Source organism: Bombina bombina, chromosome 6, assembly GCF_027579735.1.
Source record: "Bombina bombina isolate aBomBom1 chromosome 6, aBomBom1.pri, whole genome shotgun sequence".
NCBI classification, from domain to species: domain Eukaryota; kingdom Metazoa; phylum Chordata; class Amphibia; order Anura; family Bombinatoridae; genus Bombina; species Bombina bombina.
The window spans coordinates 691313508-691339508 of NC_069504.1; the positions used below are offsets into that span (position 1 = coordinate 691313508).

The window sequence follows — 26001 nt, forward strand, 5'->3', positions numbered from 1 at the left end:
TCCAAATTATTTTATATTTCAACATTTGTAATTCATAATGTATATCCCCAAAATTGTATATGATGTTAGTTTATTTGCTTGTATGTTAGTTTATTTCAACTGTCATTTGTTTGCACATTATGCATCGTTTAACAGACCTGGGACACACCCCTTGAAAAGTCTGTTGAATGTTGTTTGTTTCAAGGGGAGAGGTATAAAGGAAACATTTTATAGTGTTATGTTTGGTTTTCCTCTAAAGGGACACAATAGTGCACAAGGAAAATGCTCTAAAGTGTTAGTGCGCTGTTGCTTATATATATCTATATGTGTAACCCCTGCAGAGGAGTTCAACAAATAGTAATCTCCAGCGCAGTAATGCATGACTGGGAGCTAGCATAAAGTGAGCCAATGGCAAGAAGCATCTATGTGCAACCACCAATCAGCAGCTAGCTCCCAGTAGTGCACATCCGCTGCTGAACCTACCTAGGTATGCCCTTCAACCAAAGATTTCAAGTGAACAAAGTAAACTAGACACACAAAAAAAATAAAAATAATAATCATTAGTTCAAAACTGCATGCTCTGTCTGACCCTAACATTTTATTTTGGCTTTCATTTCCCTTTAGTTTTACTTTCCTCATAATCCATATTAAAGGGACATGAAGCCCCAAATATTTATTTCATGATTCAGATTGAGCTTCTGACTGAAAATGTGCTACTGGAAATCAGTCATATATTTTACTAGAAGCTTTTTTGCTAAGGGAGGTATATTGCAAAATGCTATTAAATTCTAAAGGTCTTTAAATAGAGAGCAGTTCAGAGATACACACATTGAAAATCCTGGTGGAATCAATATTCCTGGTTTCCTTTGCTCTGACCAATTAGGCTCAGATTTAAAGGGACAGTCTACCTGAATTTGTTTATTGTTTTAAAAGACCGATAATCACTACATTACCCATGCCCCAGTCCTGCACAACCAACACTTTTATATCAAACTTATGTTCTGACCTAATAACCAATTTGTAGAATAATACTTAAGGAGCCTAGATATAAAGGTTATTTAAATCCAAGAGTTTATAATTATCAGGAATTATTATTTGTCATAACTATATTTATCTATGCCTCAATGAACTATCTAAATATGCATTAAGGTTTCCTATAATGGACAATGAATCCTATACTAAAAATTGCTATGGCATAAATAAAATTGATATGACCAAAAGATCAATGTGTAAAAATATTATTCATCACAATGTACCCCTATATTTAATGAAGCAATAGGTATTGGGACCTTCTATAATAACCACTGATATAAGTGTAAAAAATAAATATAATAAATAAATAAATAATATGTCCTGTAAACATCTAAATCACTATAATAAACAACTCCAAAATAATGTGTACTTGACATAACATAATAGTGATTAAATCTAGTGTAGAAGCATCTAAATGTGCTATATAAAAATATAGACAGATAAGTGAACTGTCCTATAGTGGTGAATGATAATCATTCCTGTACTGTGTATACTATATAAGTAGTATTTTGATGTATAACAAAAAATTCTATATTATGTGTAATGCTTATAGCAACTAATAAAATTAACCTATGTGATACAACTAGGAATATTTTAGTGCCTATTCATCAATAAGTATATTCTAAACATGTGAGTGACAAAAGAGTCATTGCAAACTATTCTAAGTAGTAATATAGAACAAAAACCTATCTCGATTAATTACCATATCAGAAAACAGCTAGATCGATTACTTCATTTAAACCAGAGGGATACAATGTTTGGAATCTGTAAATCCAAAATGTCTCTCTCTGGCGTAACCGAGTGTATCTATTCACACCCGCTCTGGGGGCAATGTATTCCAGAGGGGTAATTCGATAATAAAACTTTGGGATCTCTTTCTTCATCTCCCAATTCAATTGTTGTAGACAAAAGTCTACTTCTGGTAGATGGCTCAAAATAGTTCCCAGAGGTTTCTGAAGTTGCTATACTTTACTGTTAATAAAAAGCTGTTCCTAATTGTACAATTATCTAAAAGAGACAAAACATAAACTATAATATGTATGTCAAAATACACAGTGTAAAATATCTGTAAATTTTGACAAGTATACTCGGTTTGTATCAAACAGTGATATCAATGTATATTAAGTATATCTATGATAATAATAATGATAATGTTTATAATGTGCAAATATACAATTTAAAGTCCACAATCAGTAACACTCAAAATTCTGTGGCTGCTATGTCTTTAACACCTCATACAAATCACACAGCTACTCAGTGCCCTGCCAGCTGGTGATCAAATACACAGAAAGCACAAACAAATTTACAGACAGCGCCACATAAAAAAGTTATTAATAAATAAAAACACACACACTCCTTCTTATTCAATAGAAGGTTAAGACTACCTCCTAGTACTCTACATACCAGAAAACACCATCACATATATAATAGGTGTGTATGGGTTATCAAAGACCCAATTCTTACGTAATTTGTCTCTTAAAATCAATATATAAAATAAAGTCCGGATTAACAAATTGTTTTTACTTGATCCGAAATATACTGAGGTTGCTGCTCCTTCTTTTTGGTCACCGGTGTCCACTCTCAGGCTTTAATAGATATGTGACAAAAAACTCTATAAAAGAGAAAAAATGGAGCGCATCCACGATCTAAGTGCAGTATATAAAAACAGCACTTTATTTGTAATACATAAAACGATGTTACACTCACAAAGGTGCCCTCAAACTAATGAGGTATGTGTATGCCTTTAAGGAAGGTAACAATCCCACTCCATCTGTGCAGTTTCGTTTTTGTTTCCACCCTGTACCTGTAGAAAGTATTGTCTCTGTACAGATCTTACATATAGGGGGAACTAGTTAGTACATAGCTGTCAGGGATATAAGTGTATAAATAAACACTCAGTAATGGAGGTCGTATGATAACACTGTACAGGGTGAACCATCAGTTATTTGCCGGCTACAGTTCAATCCCTGCAGTGTTCACACTCACTTCTCCTTCAGTAGTTTATGGGTGTGGCCTTACGCATTTCACAGACTCCTCCCTGCTTCATCAGAGGCTATGCCCTATGTGTCTTTACTCCTCCCTTTTAAAGTCATCACTTGCTACACCCCCTACCGCTCATAGGGTCATGTTGGTGGGTGCGTGTGAAGAGGGAGTGCTTCATGTTCAGTCGGTTTCCTATCTGTGCCGTAACACCCCTTATTTCTTGTAGCATGTCACTTCCCAACTTTACAATAACACTGTGTATTACTCAATTTGTACATAACGGTATCTGCTATTTGACAAATAAACTTGTACATGTTAAATTGCATATTGCAATTTGGTGTTACGATACATCCTCAAGCTTACAATAGGACATACAGTTAGGATTACTAAAAGGATTACTTTTAATTCATATTAAAAAACTTAAAATAAATACAGGTAGCCCTCAGTTTACGCTGGGGTTAGGTTCCAGAAGGAATGGTTGTAAATTGAAACTGTTGTAAATTGAAACCCAGTTTATAATGTAAGTCAATGGGAAGTGAGGGGGATAGGTTCCAGGCCCCTCTCAAAATTGTCATAAGTAACACCTAATAGATTATTTTTAAAGCTTTGAAATTAAGACTTTAAATGCTAAACAGCATTATAAACATAATAAAATAATCACACAACACAGACTTCACTTGCATTTTTCGGCAAACAGTTCTTTCTATGCATTCCAATCTGGACTGATTTATAGACAGGAAGATCTTGTTCCTTTGAAATCTGCTTGATAGCTCAGGTCTGGTTAAACTGATTAATTTCAGTTTGCTTGGCTTTGCTGCAACACAAGCGGACAGCTCCACCTACTGGCTATTTTAATAAATGCACTGCTTCTCAATGCTTTTCAATAGCAGTCACATGACTGGAAAAAAAGGTTGTTATTCTGAAACGGTGTAAATTGAACCGTTGTAAACCGAGGGCCACCTGTATATATATAAAAAATACTCACTATATTAATCTCATATATAATCCATTACTTACTAGAAAGGGTTAAAACTATGAAATGGATTGTTGTATATCATACACTTTTTTTTTTTTTTTAGGATATAGATGTATAAACTGAGATATATATTTGGTTCTGTACTTATACATTGATATACAATTAGCTTATGAGTGTGAACACTGCAGGGATTGAACTGTAGCCGGCAAATAACTGATGGTTCACCCTGTACAGTGTTATCATACGATCTCCATTAGTGAGTGTTTATATATCCCTGACAGCTATGTACTAACTAGCTCCCCCTATATGTAAGATCTGTACAGAGACAATACTTTCTTCAGGTACAGGGTGGAAACAAAAACGGAACTGCACAGCTGGAGTGGGATTGTTACCTTCCTTAAAGGCATACACATACCTCGTAAGTTTGAGGGCACCTTTGTGAGTGTAACATCGTTTTATGTATTACAAATAAAGTGTTGTTTTTATATACTGCACTTAGATCGTGGATGCGCTCCATTTTTTCTCTTTTATAGAGTTTTCCGTCATATATCTATTAAAGCCTGAGAGTGGACATCGGTGGGCAAAAAGGAGCAGCAACCTCAGTATATTTTGCATCAAGTAAAAACAATTTGTTAATCCAGACTTTATTTTTTATATTGATTTTAAGAGAGCCATTACGTAAGAATTGGGTCTTTGATAACCCCTACAAACCTATTATATATGTGATGGTGTTTTCTGGTATGTAGAGTACTAGGAGGTAGTCTTAACCTTCTATTGAATAAGGAGTGTGTGTTTTTATTTAGTAATAACTTTTTTATGTGGCGCTGTCTGTAAATTTGTATGTGTTTTATGTGCCAGGTTGATATGAAGGTTGAATACAGATATTATTATCTACAATAAGACGAGAAAGAAAAACAGAGGGGCGCCTCATGTGCAGATCAACTAAACAGATGTAAATCAGTTGCTTCAGATGCCAAATGGGTACTCACATTTCAAATGAGCACCCTTATGTGCTAGTAGATACGGACTGATATATTAGGGTGTATCAGCTTACCCATTCCTGGTACTCCCAACTGGATATATTTCTTGGGTGACAATGCTGTTATCTTGTAGTTGTCATCAGAATTCTCTTAGCAGGTTACCCCTGTAGGTCTTGTTGTTTTGTCTCATCAAATGTAAAATGGTGAGTTTGTTTTAAAATACGCAATATGCTCATTAACCAGAATAAGTGTTCTTTGAGCAGTTTATCCTTCATCTACTCTTTTAACTGTCATTGTTCAGATCTTGAGAGTTCTCAAACCAAACACATACAGTGAAGACAATACAGTGAACAGTAGATAAAGTGAAATCACAAGTATGTGCCAGGTTGATATGGAGGTTGAATACAGATAGTGTTATCTACAAGGCAACTTCACGGTTAAATGTATCTGGTATTTAGAAGGAATGCATGATATGACCATTTGGTTTTGACACCATGGGTCATGGGATGGGTAATTGCACATACTTTTACACCAATATAAGTTAAATGTGTAAAAAGAAATGTAAAACATGATGTAAAGTCAATAAGTGTGTGACACCCTATAGAGTTGACTAGACGGCCTAATGCTAGACTTACCAGTAATTACAGGAGAAAAAAAACATGTAAATGTATTCTGTGTAGATTGTTTGCAGCCTCTCCAATAGTGATGAATGGAGGTTTAATGATTTGATACCATATATGTTAATAAACCTCTAGAATGTATCCAGGGGCCATTTCACAGTGTTAAACATAGGTGCAAGCTCAACAGCTGTTTAAAAATAGCTGTGAAATAATCTAACAGGTGTCGAAAAAATCCCTTCTGAGGATTTATCAAGTGCTTAGATAGGCTGAATTTGAAAAGGCAAAACTGGGCTTGAAAAGTAATTGATAAGTGACATAAAAATGGATTGCGATTGCAGAGTATTTTTCAGCTCCCTCGAGTAAATAGGGCTTTTATTTGAATGACTGAAAACCCATTTGCGAGTGTGATTTAATAGCATTTGTTTTAAAATATATTTGGGTAATATTGGTAGGTTGTCTAAACAGTAAGTGAAAAACACTTAAAAGTCCTTCAAGAAAAGACTGACACATTTTGTTTCAATATTACTTAATAAAATATTGATATGCTTTTTTTCAGAGTGGAACAGCAGAACTGCCTAACAAAACAGCAGAAGTTCTAAATAGGTAACAGATAAATCTTTTACTCTATTTTTTTTTTTTCAAATTATTCATTAGTTTTATATCTCATATACATTTTCAAATATCTCTTTATTTTCAAACAGCTAGATTTAGAGTTTTGTCGGTAAAGACCCGCGTAGCTAACGCTGCTTTTTACCCAACGCACCTTTCCAACAACGCTGGTATTTAGAGTTGTCTGAGGGGCTGCGTTAGGCTCAAAAAAGGGTGCGTTGAGCCTAACTTAGCTCCACTTCAACTCTCAATACCAGCGTTGCTTACGGTAGCGGTAAGCTGGGAAAACGTGCTTGTGCACGATATCCCCATAGGAAACAATGGGGCTGAGCTGGCTGAAAAAAAACCTAACACCTGCAAAAAAGCAGCGTCCAGCTTCTAACACAGCCCCATTGTTTCCTATGGGGAAACACTCTCTAAGTCTGCACCTAACACCCTAACATGAACCCCAAGTCTTAACACCCCTAACCTTAAACTTATTAACCTCTAATATGCCCCCCCCGCTATCGCTGACCCCTGCTTATTATTATTAACCCCTAATCTTCCGCTCCAGACACCGCCGCAACCTACATTATCCCTATGAACCCCTAATCTGCTGCCCCTAACACCGCCGACCCCTATATTATATTTATTAACCCCTAATCTGCCCCCCCAACGTCGCCGCTACCTTACCTACACTTATTAACTCCTAATCTGCTGACCGGACCTCGCCGCCACTATAATAAATGTATTAACCCCTAAACCGCCGCACTCCCGCCTCGCAAACACTATAATAAATTTGATTAAGGCCTATTCTGCCCTCCCTAACATCGCTGCCACCTACCTACAATTATTAACCCCTAATCTCCCGCCAAAACCGTTGCCGCTACTATAATAAAGTTATTAACCCCTAAACATAACTCTAACCCTAACCCTAACACCCCCCTAACATAAATATAATTTATATTAAACGAAATAATATTCCTAAAATTAACTAAATTATTCCTATTTAAAACTAAATAGTTACCTATAAACCCTAATACAGCTACAATATAATTAATAATTACATTGTAGCTATTTTAGGATTTATATTTATTTTACAGGCAACTTTGTATTTATTTTAACTAGGTACAAAAGCTATTAAATAGTTAATAACTATTTAATAGCTACCTAGTTAAAATAAATACAAAATTACCTGTAAAATAAATCCTAACCTAAGTTACAATTAAACCTAACACTACACTATCATTAAATTAATTAAATAAATTACCTACAATCAAATACAATGGTCATACTAAGAATTAAATTCTGACTCATTGCCCCCCCATATTATCAACAAATCATCAATATAACAACGATAATGGAGGACATTTGGATTATTGTCCTTAAACACATAACTGTCCTCATACCATGACACAAATAAGTTTGCGTATGCTGGTGCCATGGGTGAGCCCATGGCAGTACCAACAAGCTGTAAATAATGTGTTTTCAAACCAAAAATAATTATGTTTTAAGTAAATCTCTAAAAGATCTATTATAAATTCTATGTCAGGTCCTGTATAGTCAGGATCAGATGACAATTTAGTCATCTGATGGTGGGAACAATGGTGGGAACAATAGTGTAGAGGCTGGCCACATCTAGAGTGATCAGTAATACATTTGTGCAAACTGTTTATTTTGTAATAATTTAATGACTTCAATGGAATCCAAAAGGAAAGCCTTTGTTTTTTTAAACTGTATCCTGAAGAAAATAATCTACATATTGGGCTACGTTTTGATAGAGTAACCCAATTGCAGATACAATGGGACGGCCGGGAGGTCTTAAGGGGTCTTTGTGAATTTTGGGGATATTGTAGAATGGAAATCTGGGGTTGTCAGTGGTCAGATATTTGTAAATAGCTTCATCAACATGCCCGCTTTGAAGGGCTATCAATATAATTTTATCCAATGCTGTTTTAAATTATTTTGTGGGACTTTTTGGCAAAATGCGATATGTCATTGAATTTTTAAACTGGGTAAGCGACTCTGTTCTATAATATGAGTGGAGTCCAAAGTCAAGCAGACCCAGTCCAGCACTACAGGCCACTGCATGCCAACCAAGGTCACCACAAAAAAACACAAGAATCCAAAAGAGGAAGGCAGCAATAAAGTGGATTATAAGTTTTATCTGAGCACAAAACATAGCAACGTTTCGGGAATTGCTTCCCTTAATCATGCAATAAAAATACTGATACAAAGTACCCTTATATACCCTACCACCACCAGGGGGCAGTCAAGGATATTTACAAAATTAACTCTTTCTCAACCAAAATTTTGGATTTATGACACAATGTGGTACTATGTAACCTTACTCAAAGCAGCAATTTTTTATCTATAGGCGTTTTAACATATACCCATAATTAAATGCAAACAATAATCATCAGAAAATGTAAAAATACATATTACAAGTAAAATTTACAAGAAAGATTTTCAAGAAGAGTTTTTTTCTTATATGTACATTCATAAATATACAGAAAGATCCCAATCCCTATTCATGCCATCTGATTCCATGGTACCTAGTTCATATATCCAAAAACACTCCCTTTGTTTTAACAAGAGGTCTCTATCACTTCCTATTCTAGGTTTAGGGACATATTCAGTGATTTGAAACTGAAGCTGATTAACAGCATGGCCCATTTTGGAAAAATGACAGGATACAGATTCAAGTTTATTATTTGTCCTAACTGTACTTATATGCTCAATTATCCTATCCTTAATAGACCTAGAGGTCTCACCCACATAGCCCCGCCCACAAGGACATTTAACCAAATAAATGACATATTGGGTATTAGAAGTATGGAACCCTTTTATGGAATATTTTTTACTAGACTTAGGATGAGAAAAAGATGATCCCTTAATCATGTTCCCACAGCAGGAACAACAGAGGCACGGAAAACAACCATTGTTTTTGCTAGTCAAATACCTTTGTTTATCTACAACAGTAGTAGTGCCAATATCAGCCCTAATTATTTTTTGATGGATGTTAGCACCTCGTTTAAAGGCCGGCATCAGAACATCTACAAACTCAGGTATATCAGGGTTACATTTACCTAAAATGCCCCAATGGTTTTTAATGATATTTTGTATCAAATAACTTTGAGAGTTGTATTAAGAGACAAAGACCATCCGCCAACTTTTTAGATTCTTAATAGGGCCTTTCTTAGGACCCAACAAGCTCTCTCTAGAAATAGATGAGACTATGTTCATTTATTTTTCAACCAAAGTCTGCGGATAACCTAACTCTATGAAACGGTCCCTCATTTCCCTAAGTCTCAGATCAAACAACCTCTCATTCCTAAAAATTCTATGGACCCTCAGTAATTGGCTCTGGGGAAGAGCTTTTAAAAGGGCTAAAGGGAGAGCACTATCAAAATGAAGAATGCTATTACAGTCAGAAGACTTCCTAAATAAATCCACTTTTAGAAGGTTATCTACTTTAATGATCTTAGTGTCTAGAAACACCAAATCCTCCTCGCTATAGGTAATTTTAGATGGAAAGTCGAAGTGTTCAAATCATTTACAAAAGCAATCAGGGTTCCGACGTCGCCCAACCAAATTTCAAAGACATCATCGATGTAGTGCCACCAACAGGCACCACATTGAATGAAATCCAAATTGGAAAAAACTAATTTGTCTTCAAACATATTCATTAGCAAATTGGCATAATTAGGGGCATTGTTGGAACCCATTGCTGTACCCTGTACACCAATGAGATTAAAAGTCAGTTAAATAGTCATAATGTTTACAAGAGATTACCAAATAATCCTAACTTTTCGATTCAGAAAGAACTGAATAGGATTATTCTTAATGCTTTGCATAATGCTGCTATTGGTAAGGTTCTGGCTAAATTTTTGGAGATTAAACATTCTAGAACCCCTGTAATTTATACTTTACCAAAGATCCATAAAAATGATAAAGAACCCCCGGGCCGTCCCATCGATTCCAGTATTGGCTCTGTTTCCTTTAATGTTTCAATTTACTTGGATAAAATCCTTAGACCATATGTTGAGAATACAATTTTTTTTATTAAAGATACAGGTGATTTTTTGTTAAAAATTGAAGCATTGGGTCTGAATACTAGTAAATTTATTCTCTTTAGCCTTGATGTTGAAAGTTTATACACTTCCATCAATCATGTCATGTTAGTGGTGTGGGGCTTGTTAAAGCTGTTTTGATCAACAGCAGTGATTTTTCTACTGCCCAGACTGACTTCTTTATTCAATTACTGGAATTTGTTTTATACCACAATTATTTTTTGTTCCAGGACGGGTATTTTTTACAGGTACAAGGTACAGCAATGGGTTCCAACATCACCCCTAATTATGCCAATTTGCTAATGAATATGTTTGTAGAGAAATTTGTTTTTTCCAATTTGGAGTTCATTCGATGTGGCACCTGTTGGTGGCGCTACATCGATGATGTCTTTGGAATTTGGTTGGGCGAAGTTGGAACCCTGATTGCTTTTGTAAATGATTTGAACAGTTCAACTTTCCATCTAAAATTTAAACTTACCTATAGCGAGGAGGATTTGGTGTTTCTAGACACCAAGATCATTAAAGTAGATAACCTTCTAAAAGTGGATTTATTTAGGAAGTCTACTGACCATAATAGCATTCTTCATTTTGATAGTGCTCACCCTTTAGACCTTTTAAAAGCTCTTCCCCAGAGCCAATTACTGAGGGTCCGTAGAATTGTTATGAATAAGAGGTTGTTTGATCTAAGACTTAGGGAAATGAGGGACCAGTTATCCGCAGACTTTGGTTGAACAAGAAATGAACATAGTCATCTTTTTCTAGAGAGAGCTTGTTGGGTAATAAGAAAGGCCCTGTTAAGAATCTAAAAAGTTGGCGGATAGTCTTTGTCTCTGAATACAACTCTCAAAGTTATTTGATACAAAATATCATTAAAAACCATTGGGGCAATTTAGTTAAATGTAACCCTGATATACCTGAGTATACCTGTAGATGCTCTGATGCTGGCCTTTAAACGAGGTGCTAACATCCATCAAAAATTAATTAGGGCTGATATTGGCTCTACTACTGTTGTAGATAAACAAAGGTATCTGACTAGCAAAAACAATGTTTTTTTTCCGTGCCTCTGTTGTTCCTGCTGTGGGAACATGATTAAGGGATATTTTTTTTTCTCATCCTTAGTCTAGTAAAAAATATTCTATAAAAAAGGGTTTCATTCTTGTAATACCCAATATCTAATTTATTTGGTTAAATGTCCTTGTTGGCGGGGCTATGTGGGTGAGACCTCTAGGTCTATTAAGGATAGGATCATTGAGCATAAAAGTATGGTTAGGACACATAATAAACTTGCACCTGTATCCTGTCATTTTTCCAAAATGGGCCATGCTGTTAATGAGCTTCAGTTTCAAATCATTGAATATATCCCTAAACCTAGAAGAGGAGGTGATAGAGACCTCTTGTTAAAACAAAGGGAGTTTTTTAGATATATGAACTAGGTACCATGGAACCAGATGGCATGAATAGGGATTGGGATCTTTCTGTATTTTTATGAATGTACATATAAGAAAAAAACTCTTCTTGAAAATCTGTCTTGTAAATTTTTCTTGTAATTTGTATTTTTATATCTTCTGATGATTATTGTTTGCATTTAATTATGGGTTTATGCTTTAGCCTATAGATAAAAAATTGCTGCTTTGAGTAAGGTTACATAGTACCACATTGTGTCATAAATCCAAAATTTTGGTTGTGAAAGAGTTAATTTTGTAAATATTATTTAACTGCTCCCTGGTGGTGGTAGGGTATATAAGGGTACTTTGTATCAGTATTTTTATTGCATGATTAAGTAAAGTGCTTAAATAAAACTTATAATCCACTTTATTGCTGCCTTCCTATAATATGAGTGGTCCAGGATGACAATGGCACCACCTTTGTCGGCGGCATGAATGACAATAGACTCGTCATCCCGTAAGCTGGAAACAGCTTGCCACTCCTGCTCCCCATATTATCATGTTGCTGAGTAAGAGAACAACATTCTTTATTAATTTGAACTTCACGTAGGGAAGTATAGGTTTTAATAGAGGAATGTGTATTAGTTGGTTCAAACCTTGATTTGATCTTAAATTTGGTATCACCTTGAGCAATGTTTTTGTTTGATTTTTGAAACATATCCTTAAGTTTAAGCTGGCATGAAACCTGGCCAGGTCAATTTAAATCTCAAAGTAATCACTTTTATCTAGATTGTAAGTTCCCACAGGAAGAGGGCCCTCAATTTCCCCTGTATCAGTCTGTAAAATTTTGTCTTTTATTGTATTGTTTCTCCCATGGACAGCGCTGCAGAATCAGTTGGCGCTTTATAAATAAAGAATAATAATGATAATTTTAGGAGTCGGCTCATAGTTCAGCCCTTTATTGAGCAATGAAATTTATTGTTTTGTGAGTACCCTGCTACTAAGATTTATGACTGCACATTCAGAAGTTATATTTTGGGACTTTTTGTAGCCCCCCCCCCTGTCTGATGTGGTTGCTAGATCTTTTCCTACTTCCTTTTTTGAGTGTGAAAATTATCTAATGTGTGATCTGGTTTGCACTCTCTTTAGTGTGTATAGAGTTACTAGTGCCTTCCTGTCCACTTGAATCACCCCCACTGGTATCGACTGTGAGCATATTTTGTTAAGAGCGTTTGTCCCTAAACCTTCTACGGTGATATGTAGGCTTACCACTTAACCAAGGATAAACACGTTTTTCTTTATAATCAGTTTCAATGGTATGTAGCTTTTTATTCTTAAAATTAATAAGCTCCTGTCTGTATTTGTCTATCTGTGTTTTTAACTTGCCAAGCCAGTCCTCGATGCAATCACTGGTTAAGCAACCAATTTTATCAGATTCAACCATATCAATTTCAGTTTTAATAATTCTTTTCAACCTTGTAACTTCCTCTATGACTAGAAGTACCCAGTCCATAATATGACACCTTCTTTTGCAAAATTCAACATTATTATGTCCAATGGTGGGCATATTTTTAATTCAAAAGCCTTGTGGGATATGTTTCTTTTATAGTAATCCACAAAATAGTTTGAGTGTAGAGTGTAATCCACTTCTTTCTTTTTTATATTCAATAGCCTATGGAATAGGTTGAGAGGAGATTCTCCAATTTTTTGCCCATCATAGGCCTGTAAAGTGCTTTATGCATCCTCATCAGTATAAGCAAATAAGGCCTCATCTTCATCTGTCTCTTGTGTAAACGAGGGTATAGCACTACCAATGTGTGGATTTGAATGATCCATGATGAGATCACTGTATATGATGTTTAACATACCAACATGGGGCATATATCAATGTATACTGGAAATATTTAAAAGCAATACACTTATCAAAGTGCTAGATCCCAATCAAATGAAGGGCAATGGTAGAGTTCTTTCTTCTGGAGGGTGCAATGTATTTAATCCATCAAGGACCTCTATATTTCATCCATACACAACATGCACTCACTCTTCTATTTTGTTTAAATTGCCCAGGCGGCTCCTTTATTTTTTCACATAAACAAAAGGTGTACAGGAGGGCACTAACAGGTCTTTCCAATGATAAAAGTTTTCTTTGTTTGTATAAATCAAATAATTTACAAGTAGTTTTTTCGGCTGATACAGACAGCCTTTTTCAAGACAATCTATAATTTAAACATACAATATGTTATTCCAAGGTGCTACAAACACTGTGCACATTTGATTCTTATATAATAATTTTTAATGAACCCAGGTAAAACCCCACCAAAATCACACAAAAAGTACAAAATATATTATTTTAATCCTTAATTATAAAGTTAAAATATATGCACAGACATATATACATATCAGTGCCATTATATCCAGCAGCATTCACTATATATATATTTAACAAACAGAATATTTACAAATGTATAAAGCACAAATAGAGATGTTAAAATTATCTCACCAGGAGTGTAAATGATACAGATGCACAAAGAATAGCTACCTTAGCATTTAGCCAATACGGCTTCTCATGCCGTCATTCAGGAAGGAGTATAGCTAAAAACTGACTGCTCCGATTTGAAATAGCCAATGTAGGGCTATGTTCAGAGATAGGCCAACTAATTCAGAGCTGTGTGACCTAACTGACCAATCCTGAAATAGAGAAATACTCTCAAGTTGCAGACTCTCGCTACAGAGATTATAATGAGACCCAAAACATGTTCAACTTGAGACGGTCATAACACAATTTATCCACATATAATAACAAAAGAAGTTAACATACGAATCCCTGCTCTCTCAGTAAACAACATATATACAAACATTTTTGCTAATTATGGGTTATATAAGAGTGGACCTCAAGTCTTATTATGAAATGCATATGACATTTAAAGCAAAGGTGTAAAATTGATAACACGTTATAAGAAGAACACAAATAGGGCTAACTAAATAAAACTAAACTATCCAATAACAGTCTGTAATTGCATGTATTCAAACTGCAGTCCAGAACTTGTAAAGGAACCCCAGACCAGTTTTGATTAACCCTATGTTCAATGAAAAAGCATGTATGGACACATTTTTGTACTGATTTAAAGCATGTAAATATGTAAGAGCGGTCCCTAGAGACTCAAAAACTGTTACTAGGCCAACACAGTGTTCAAATAAGTGGCATGTGACTCATGAGATATTGTTAATAGAACAGGGATACATCTAATTGGGTATTATGGCTTTTAGGCACATTGTGCCAAGTTGGTGTATCCACCGAGCCTCTCTCTTTAAAAGTTCCTCATTCCTATTACCCCCTTTTCTAAGTGGGGGAACCCTGTCTATTAATATTGTTCTGATCATAGAAATGGTGTGACCATATTTTAAAAAATGACGTGCTAGAGGTTGCTCACTCTCATTATTTTTGTAGGCTGCTCTGATGACACTCTTATGATTGGCAAGATGTACCCTGAACGAGGTACAGGTCTTGCCAACATAATATTTCCCAAAGGGACAAATGATGACATAAATAACAAAATCTGAAGAGCATGTAAGCCTGTGTCTAATGGAATAATGTTGAATTTTGTACGGGTGCCTCAAAGTCTCGCCAGTAATTTGTCGCATTTGTAACACCCCATCTTTTTCTTGGGTAAACCAGGTTTGCATGTCAAAATGTAATTCATGTTTAACAATCATGGACTGTAGGCTTCTGCCTTTTTTATAGCCCATGCATGGGGGTTTAAAATTTTTAAATGGTAAAGTTGGTTCCTCTGCAAGAATATACCAATTATTTGCCAAAATGTTTTTAACCAGATTGCTTGCTGGTGTGTATGTAGTAATAAAATGAAGGTAATTCCATTTTGTTTGTCAAAATGTTCAATATCACCCAGACTCTCATGATATCTTTTAATTTATAACCCCTGGCAAGCAACTTATCTTGTTTATTTGAATTCTCAGTATTATTTCTGATTGCTCTCAATAGTTGGGACTTTAAGATACCCATTTTCAACTGTGGGGGATAAAAGCTCTGAAACTTTAACAGTTTATTTCTGTCTGTGTGGCTTAGAGAAAAGTTTAGTGTTTAACTTACAATGATCCCCTAAATGTTTCTTATAAATACAAAGATCCAGAAATTTAATCTGCTCATTATCATATAACATTTTAAATTGTACATTTGATAAATTGTTATTAAGTTGTTCATACCAAGAATTAAGTTCTGACTCACTTCCACCCCATATTATCAACAAATCGTCAATGTAATGAAGATAAAGGAGGACATTTGGATTATTGTCCTTAAACACATAACAGTCCTCATATCATGACATAAACAAGGAACACAGCAACCCCAGACAATATTTTCAGCCTCGTCAGTAGGTGTAGCCATATTCCTCTAAGCACACTGAGCAAGGAGTCCACGTCTGGTTGCCCCTTTTTCCCATAGGGAGACTAAATACACACAGAGAGAAACACACTCACAGGAACGAACAACTGTCTCAATAACATTGTCCTATGGTGATTTACCACCTGGGTGCAGCTTCTTTTAGCTCAGAAATGTTTTTCACAGAGAAGAACTTTCCTATAGTATATCAGTCTGATCCTGCCTTTTACGGTCAGTCCAGCGCTGGACTCCTTGCTCAGTGTGCTTAGAGGGATATGGCTACACCTCACTGACGAGGCTCAATAAAGGCCCCAAAACGTCACACTTGTTCTATTAAACCACATTTGAAAAAGACCAGTTAGTGCCTCCTTATATTCCTTGTATTTAACCACTGGTACCCTGGCAGCTAATTGTAAGGTGAGAGTGCTCTTTGCTGGACTTTATATATATATATATATATATATATATATATATATATATATATATATATATATATATATATATATATATATATATATATAATTGTAAATACATCAACACATATGTACACATATGTAGATATATATATTAGCTACTGTTAGTATGAGTGTAACTATACTTTGTAATGTATTTTTTTATGTGCTTTGCGCAATGTTTTAGTTTCACAAAACAGTTAACCAGAGCTCTTAAGTTGGGGTAATCATTCTAGTGTAAATTGCGATTGCGCTCAAGCCCCTTATTGGTTGGGTACAAATGTTTGCACTCCACTCGTAATCTAGCCCATAATTTAGAAGAAATTTTCAGATAGATTACGAGTTTTGCGTTATGAGTAAAAAAGCATTGTTATGCTTCATAACGCTGCTTTTTCCCTAACGCAGCTATTACAAGTCTTGCAGGTATAGGTGTACCGCACACCTTTTTGGCCGCCACGCAAAGTCAGTACCGCACTTTTAAAAAAGTCCTTTTTTAATGGGACTTTCAAAGCGCCGGTATTACAAGTTTGCCTGGGAGGCCAAAAAGTGAGCCATCTTAAGTCAGTAGTTATAACTTATGAGTTTTACGTTACAAAGCTGTACCATAAAACTCATAACTAAAGTGTTAAAAAGTACACTAACACCCATAAACTACCTATTAACCCCTAAATCGAGTCCCTCCCGCATCGCAAACACTATTAAAGTTATTAACCCCTAATCTGCTGCTCCGGACATCGCCACCACTTAAAAAATGAATTAACCCCTATTCCGCCACTCCCCGACATCGTCGCCACTATAATTAACCTATTAACCCCTAAACCACCACACTCCCGCATTGCAAACACTATTTAAATATTATTAACCCCTAATCTGCCATCCACCGCCACAATAATAAACCTATTAACCACTAAACCGCAAGCCCCTCACAACGAAATATAATAAAATAAACTATTAACCCCTAAACCTCTGGCCTCCCACATCACTAACTCTACATAAATATATTAACCCCTAACCTTAAGTCTAAGCCTAACACCCCCTAACTTAAATATAATTAAACTAAAGCTAAATAAACCTTACAATTATTACGTAAATAATTCCTATAAATACATACTTACCTGTAAAATAAAACCTAAGCTAGCTACAATATAACTAATAGTTACATTGTAGCTATCTTAGGTTTTATTTTTATTTCACAGGTAAGTTTGTATTTATTTTACCTAGACTAGTAGACTAGTTAGTAAATAGTTATTTACTATTTACTAGCTACCTAGTTAAAATAAATACAAACTTACCTGTAAAATTAAACCTAACCTGCCTTACAATAAAACCAAACATTACAATAAAATAAAATAAATTAAATACAATTATCTACATTACAAAAAAATAAACACTAAATTACACAAAATAAAAAACTAAATTATCAAAAATAAAAACAAATTACACCTAATCTGATAGCCCTATCAAAATTAAAATGTTCACCTAAAATAAAAAAAAACCCTAGCCTACACTAAACTGCCAATGGCTCTTAAAAAGGGCCTTTTGCTGGGCATTGCCCCAAAGAAATCAGCTCTTTTACCTGTAAAAAAACCAACCCCCAGCAATAAAACCCACCACCCACCCAACCAAACACCCCCAAATAAAAACCTATCTAAATAAACCTAAACTAACCATTGTCCTTAAAATTGCATTTAGCTCTTTTTAGATTGCCCAAAACCCTAATCTAAAAAAAACCCCACCCAATAAACCCTTAAAAAAACCTAACACTAACCCCCGACGATTCACTTACAGTTTTCGAAGACCGGACATCCATCCTCATCCAAGCGGCAGAAGTCTTCATCCAAGCGGGCAGAAGACCTCATCAAAGCCGGCAGAAGTCTTCATCCAAGCGGGCAGAAGTCCTCCTCGAAGCGGGCAGAAATCTTCATCCAAGCGGGCAGAAGTCTTCATCCAGACGGCATCTTCTATCTTCATCCATGCGGCGCGGAGCGGGTCCATCTACAAGACATCCGGTGCGGAGCTTCCTCTTCTTTAGAAATATGCTGGAAAATGAAGTTTCCCTTTAAGTGACATCATCCAAGATGGCGTCCCTTACATTCCGATTGGCTGATAGAATTCTAGCAGCCAATAGGAATTAAAGGTGAAAAAATCCTATTGGCTGTTGCAATCAGCTAATAGGAATGAGCTTTCATCCTATTGGCTGATCCAATCAGCCAATATAATTGAGGTCTCATTCTATTGTCTGATTAGATTAGCTAATAGGATGAAAGCTCAATCCTATTGGCTGTTTGCAACAGCCAATAGGATTTTTTCACCATTAATTCCTATTGGCTGATAGAATTCTATCAGCCAATCAGAATGTAAGGGAGGCCATCTTGGATGATGTCACTTAAAGGGAAAGTTGATTTTCCAATGGATTTCTTAAGAAGAGGATGCTCCGCGCCGGATGTCTTGAAGATGAACCCTCTCCGCACCAGATGGATGAAGACTTCTGCCGGCTTCGAGGAGGACTTCTGCCCACTTGGATGAAGACTTCTGCCGGCTTTGAGGAGGACTTCTGCCTGCTTGGATGAAGACTTCTTTCGTCTGGATGAGGATGGATGTCCGGTCTTCAAAAACTGTAAGGGGATCGTCAGGGGTTAGTGTTAGGTTTTTTTAAGGGTTTATTGGGTGGGTTTTATTTTTAGATTAGGGTTTTGGGCAATGTAAAAGAGCTAAATGCCCTTTTAAGGGCAATACCCATCCAAATGCCCTTTTCATGGCAATGTTTAGCTTAGGTTTATTTAGATAGGTTTTTATTTGGTAGATTTGGTTGTGTGGGTGGTGGGTTTTACTGTTGGGGCATTGTTTGTATTTTTTTTTTACAGGTAAAAGAGCTGATTTCTTTGGGGCAATGCCTTGCAAAAGGCCCTTTTAAGGGCCATTGGTAGTTTAGTGTAGGCTAGGGTTTATTTTATTTTGATAGGGCTATTAGATTAGGTGTAATTCATTTTTATTTTTGATCATTTTGTTTTTTATTTTGTGTAATTTAGTGTTTAATTTTTTTGTAATTTAGATAATGGTATTTAATTAATTTAGTTTTTTTATTGTAATGTTAGGTTTTATTGTAAGGAAGGTTAGGTTTTATTTTACAGGTAAATTTTTATTTATTTGAAATAGGTAGTTAGTAAATAGTTAATAACTATTTACTAACCAGTCTACCTAGTTAAAATAAATATAAACTTACCTGTAAAATAAAAATAAAACCTAAGATAGCTACAATGCAACTATTAGTTATATTTTATAGGTAAGTTTGTATTTAGTTTTAAATAGGAATTATTTAGGTAATAATTGTAAGTTTAATTTAGATTTATTTTAATTATGTTTAAGTTAGGGGTGGTTAGGGTTAGGTTCAGGGTTACGTTAGGGTTAGGTTTAGGGATTAATATATTTATGTAGTGTTAGTGATGTGGGAGGCCAGAGGTTTAGGGGTTAATAACTTTAGTATAGTGGCGGCGACATTGGCAGATTAGGGGTTAATAAGTGTAATGTAGGTGGCGGCGATGTTAGGGGTGGCAGATTAGGGGTTAATAACTTTATGTAGGTATAGATGATGTCGGGGGCAATAAATTAGGGGTTAATAACTGTAATTTAGGTGGCGGCGATGTTAGGGGAAGCAGATTAGGGGCTAATAAGTGTATGTAGGTGACGTCGATATCAGGGGGGCGGCAGATTAGGGGTTAATAACTGTATGTAGGTGACAGAGATATCGGGGGCGGCAGATTAGGGGTTAATAACTGTAATGTAGGTGGCGGTGATGTTAGGGGCAGCAGATTAGGGGTGTTTAGACGTGGTTTTTATGTTAGTGTGTTAGGTTTAAACATAACTTTTTCTTTCCCCATAGACATCACTGGGGCTGCGTTACGGAGCTTTTGTTTCCACAATCGCAGGTGTTAGGCTTCTTTTTTTCCCGGCTCTCCTCATTGATGTCTATGGGGAAATCATGCACAAGCACGTCAAAGCAGCGCTTGTATTTTGCTGCAGTATGGAGCTCAACGCCACCATATTGCCCCCACAAGCCTGCTTTTTGTAAACCTGTAATAGCAGCGCTATAGGGAGGTGAAATAACAATGCTTTTGTGGCGCTCGTTTATTTCCCTATAGCGCTCAAAACTCGTAAACTAACTGTTTATTTTTTGCAAAATCATTTGTATAATTTGACAGGAATTTAATGAAACATGTAGTTCAAATGTTTATTTTTAAAAATCAGCTGTTTTGATACCTGTAGGTCAGTTCTTAGTGTACAAATCTTAATGTGTCCTATTGCAAACTGTCATATCTTATTTTTATTATTTGTCTACAGTCATGAATTCCATTCACATTAAAGGACATAATACTCAAAATTTTTCTTTTGTGATTCCATAGAGCATATATTTTAAACAACTTTCCAATTTACCTCTATTATAAGTCGTATGCCTCTTGGTATCCTTTATTTAAGGAGCTGCAATGCACTACTGGGAGCTAGCTAAACACATAGGTAAACCAATAATGAGGTATTCATGTGCAGCCACCAATCAGCAGCTAGCGCCATGCATCTGAGCCTACCTAGGTATGCTTTTCAACAAAGGATGCCAAGAGAACTTAGCAAATTAGAATAGAAGAAAATAGGAAAAGTATTTAACTCCTTCACTGCTGGGACTTTCGGAGAAAAACTTTCCCAAAATACCGGAGAATTTTTTAGCATTTTTGCTATCACTCCATTTAAACAGAAATAGAGCTTTTCTCCAACATTGGTGTGTTCGGTCCACGGCGTCATCCTTACTTGTGGGATATTCTCTTCCCCAACAGGAAATGGCAAAGAGTCCCAGCAAAGCTGGCCATATAGTCCCTCCTAGGCTCCGCCCACCCCAGTCATTCTCTTTGCCGTTGCACAGGCAACATCTCCACGGAGATGGTTAAGAGTTTTTTGGTGTTTAAATGTAGTTTTTATTCTTCTATCAAGTGTTTGTTATTTTAAAATAGTGCTGGTATGTACTATTTACTCTGAAACAGAAAAGGATGAAGATTTCTGTTTGTGAGAGGAAGATGATTTTAGCAGACAGTAACTAAAATCGATTGCTGTTTCCACATAGGACTGTTGAGATGAAGTAACTTCAGTTGGGGGAAGCAGTTAGCAGACTTTTCTGCTTAAGGTATGACTAGCCATATTTCTAACAAGACGATGTAATGCTGGAAGGCTGTCATTTCCCCTCATGGGGACCGGTAAGCCATTTTCTTAGTCAAACAAACAGAATAAAGGGCTTATTATGGGCTAAAAAACTGGTAGACATTTTTATGGGCTAAATCGATTGCTTTATTTGGGCATTTTATTCATATTTATGCTAACAATTTGCATTTATAAACTTGGGGAACGTTTATTAAACGGCAGGCACTGTGTTAGACACCTTTTCCAGTCAGAGGGCCTTCCTAGTTGTAGACTGAGCCTCATTTTCGCGCCATTACTGAGCAGTTGTTTTTTGAGAGCAGGGCATGCAGATGCATGTGTGAGGATCTGAAAGTTGCTGGAAAAGTTTCTAGAAGGCGTCGATTGGTATTGTATTCCCCTCTGGGCTTGGTTGGGTCTCAGCAAAGACTATAGCTGGGACTGTATAGGGAATTTGGTGTGCAATACTATTAATGCTTTAAGACACTGTGGTGAAATTTTGGTAATTTTTGAACAATTCCTTCATACTTTTTCACATATTCAGTAATAAAGTGGTTTCTGTTTAAAATTTAAAGAGACAGTAATGGTTTTGTTTTAAAACGTTTTTTGTGCTTTGTTGACAAGTTTAAGCCTGTTTAACATGTCTGTACTTTCAGATAAGCTATGTTCTATATGTATGAAAGCCAATGTGTCTCCCCATTTAAATTTATGTGATAATTGTGCCATAGCGTCCAAACAAAGTAAGGACAGTACTGCCACAGATAATGAAATTGCCCAAGATGATTCCTCAGATGAGGGGAGTAAACATGATACTACATCATCCCCTACTGTGTCTACACCAGTTTTGCCCACGCAGGAGGCCCCTAGTACATCTAGTGCGCCAATGCTTATTACCATGCAACAATTAACGGCTGTAATGGATAACTCCATAGCAAATATTTTATCCAAAATGCCTACTTATCAGAGAAAGCGCGATTGCTCTGTTTTAAACACTGAAGAGCAGGAGGGCGCTGATGATAATTGTTCTGTCATACCCTCACACCAATCTGAAGGGACCATGAGGGAGGTTTTGTCAGATGGAGAAATTTCAGATTCAGGAAACATTTCTCAACAAGCTGAACCTGATGTTGTGACATTTAAATTTAAATTAGAACATCTCCGCGCACTGCTTAAGGAGGTGTTATCTACTCTGGATGATTGTGACAACTTGGTCATTCCAGAGAAATTATGCAAGATGGACAAGTTCCTAGAGGTTCCGGTGCACCCCGACGCTTTTCCTATACCCAAGCGGGTGGCGGACATAGTAAATAAGGAGTGGGAAAAGCCCGGCATACCTTTTGTTCCCCCCCCTATATTTAAGAAATTATTTCCTATGGTCGACCCCAGAAAGGACTTATGGCAGACAGTCCCTAAGGTCGAGGGGGCAGTTTCTACTCTAAACAAACGCACTACTATTCCTATCGAAGATAGTTGTGCTTTCAAAGATCCTATGGATAAAAAATTGGAAGGTTTGCTTAAAAAGATTTTTGTACAGCAAGGTTACCTTCTACAACCAATTTCGTGCATTGTTCCTGTCACTAAAGCAGCGTGGTTCTGGTTCGAGGAACTAGAAAAGTCGCTCAGTAGAGAGACTCCATATGAGGAGGTTATGGACAGAGTTCACGCAATTAAATTGGCTAACTCTTTTATTTTAGATGCCTTCTTTGCAATTAGCTAGATTAGCGGCGAAAAATTCAGGGTTTGCTATCGTGGCGCGCAGAGCGCTTTGGCTAAAGTCTTGGTCAGCGGATGTGTCATCCAAGACAAAATTGTTTAACATCCCTTTCAAAGGTAAAACTCTATTTGGACCAGAATTGAAAGAGATTATTTCAGACATCTCTGGGGGAAAGGGCCACGCCCTCCCACAAGATAGGTCTTTCAAGGCTAAAAATAAGTCTAATTTTTGTTCCTTTCGCAATTTCAGGAACGGACCGGCCTCTAATTCTGCATCCTCTAAGCAAGAGGGTAATGCCTCACAACCCAAACCAGCCTGGAAACCGATGCAAGGCTGGAACAAGGGCAAGCAGGCCAAGAAGCCTGCCGCTGCTAACAAAACAGCATGAAGGAGTAGCCCCCGATCCGGGACCGGATCTAGTGGGGGGCAGACTCTCTCTCTTTGCTCAGGCTTGGGCAAGAGATGTTCAGGATCCCTGGGCGCTAGAAATAGTTTCTCAAGGTTATCTCCTGGAATTCAAGGAACTACCCCCAAGGGGAAGGTTCCACATGTCTCACTTATCCTCAAACCAAATAAAGAGACAGGCATTCTTACATTGTGTAGAAGACCTGTTAAAGATGGGAGTGATACACCCAGTTCCAATAAAGGAACAAGGAATGGGATTTTATTCCAATCTGTTCGTAGTTCCCAAAAAAGAGGGAACTTTCAGACCAATTTTGGATTTGAAGATCCTAAACAAATTTCTCAGGGTACCATCGTTCAAGATGGAAACCATTCGAACGATTCTACCCACTATCCAGGAAAGTCAATTTATGACTACCGTGGATCTAAAGGATGCGTACCTACATATTCCTATCCACAAAGAACATCATCAGTTCCTAAGGTTTGCTTTTCTGGACAAGCATTACCAGTTTGTGGCCCTCCCATTCGGGTTAGCCACTGCTCCAGGATTTTCACAAAGGTGCTAGGGTCCCTTCTAGCGGTTCTAAGACCGAGGGGCATTGCAGTAGTACCTTACTTGGACGACATTCTAATACAAGCGTCGTCCCTGTCAAAAGCAAAGGCTCATACAGACATCGTTCTAGCCTTTCTCAGATCACACGGATGGAAGGTGAACATAGAAAAAAGTTCTCTGTCTCCGTCAACAAGAGTTCCCTTCTTGGGAACAATAATAGATTCCTTAGAAATGAGGATTTTTCTGACAGAGGTCAGAAAATCAAAACTTCTAAGCTCTTGTCAAGTGCTTCATTCTGTTCCTCGTCCTTCCATAGCGCAGTGCATGGAAGTAGTAGGGTTGATGGTTGCAGCAATGGACATAGTTCCTTTTGCACGAATTCATCTAAGACCATTACAACTGTGCATGCTCAAACAGTGGAATGGGGACTATACAGACTTGTCTCCAATGATTCAAGTAGATCAGAAGAACAAAGATTCACTCCGTTGGTGGCTGACCCTGGACCATCTGTCCCAGGGAATGAGCTTCCGCAGACCAGAGTGGGTCATTGTCACGACCGACGCCAGTCTAGTGGGCTGGGGCGCGGTCTGGGAATCCCTGAAAGCTCAGGGTCTATGGTCTCGGGAAGAGTCTCTTCTCCCGATAAACATTCTGGAACTGAGAGCGATATTCAATGCTCTCAGGGCTTGGCCTCAGCTAGCAAAGGCCAGATTCATAAGGTTCCAATCAGACAACATGACGACCGTTGCGTATATCAATCATCAGGGGGGAACAAGGAGTTCCCTGGCGATGAAAGAAGTGACCAAAATAATTCAATGGGTGGAGGATCACTCCTGCCACCTGTCTGCGATCCACATCCCAGGTGTGGAAAACTGGGAGGCGGATTTTCTGAGTCGTCAGACATTACATCCGGGGGAGTGGGAACTCCATCCGGAGATCTTTGCCCAAATAACTCAATTATGGGGCATTCCAGACATGGATCTGATGGCGTCTCGTCAGAACTTCAATGTTCCTTGCTACGGGTCCAGATCCAGGGATCCCAAGGCCACTCTAGTAGATGCACTAGTAACACCTTGGACCTTCAACCTAGCTTATGTATTTCCACCGTTTCCTCTCATTCCCAGGCTGGTAGCCAGGATCAATCAGGAGAGGGCCTCGGTGATCTTGATAGCTCCTGCGTGGCCACGCAGGACTTGGTATGCAGACCTGGTGAATATGTCATCAGCTCCACCATGGAAGCTACCTTTGAGACAGGACCTTCTTGTTCAGGGTCCATTCGAACATCCAAATCTGGTCTCCCTCCAGCTGACGGCTTGGAGATTGAACGCTTGATTCTATAGAAGCGTGGGTTTTCAGATTCTGTGATAGATACTCTGGTTCAGGCCAGAAAACCGGTAACTAGAAAGATTTACCATAAAATATGGAAAAGATATATCTGTTGGTGTGAATCCAAAGGATTCCCATGGAATAAGATAAAAAATCCTAAGATTCTCTCCTTTCTACAAGAAGGTTTGGAGAAAGGATTATCTGCAAGTTCTCTAAAGGGACAGATCTCTGCTTTATCTGTCTTACTACACAAAAGACTGGCAGCTGTGCCAGATGTTCAAGCATTTATTCAGGCTCTGGTTAGGATCAAGCCTGTTTACAGACCTTTGACTCCTCCCTGGAGTCTAAATCTAGTTCTTTCAGT

General features: G+C 37.1%; 1 protein-coding gene across 2 annotated transcripts in view; it reads left to right on the forward strand.

The window, feature by feature from the left end:
- The window catches only part of LOC128663451 (uncharacterized), a 189973-nt gene that overhangs the window by 11251 nt on the left and 152721 nt on the right, over positions 1-26001 (forward strand). For both annotated transcript variants that reach the window (XM_053717782.1, XM_053717783.1), the window contains exon 3: positions 6127-6173. In XM_053717782.1, the coding sequence (XP_053573757.1) occupies positions 6127-6173 (47 nt within the window). The remainder of the gene's footprint in view (positions 1-6126; positions 6174-26001) is intronic.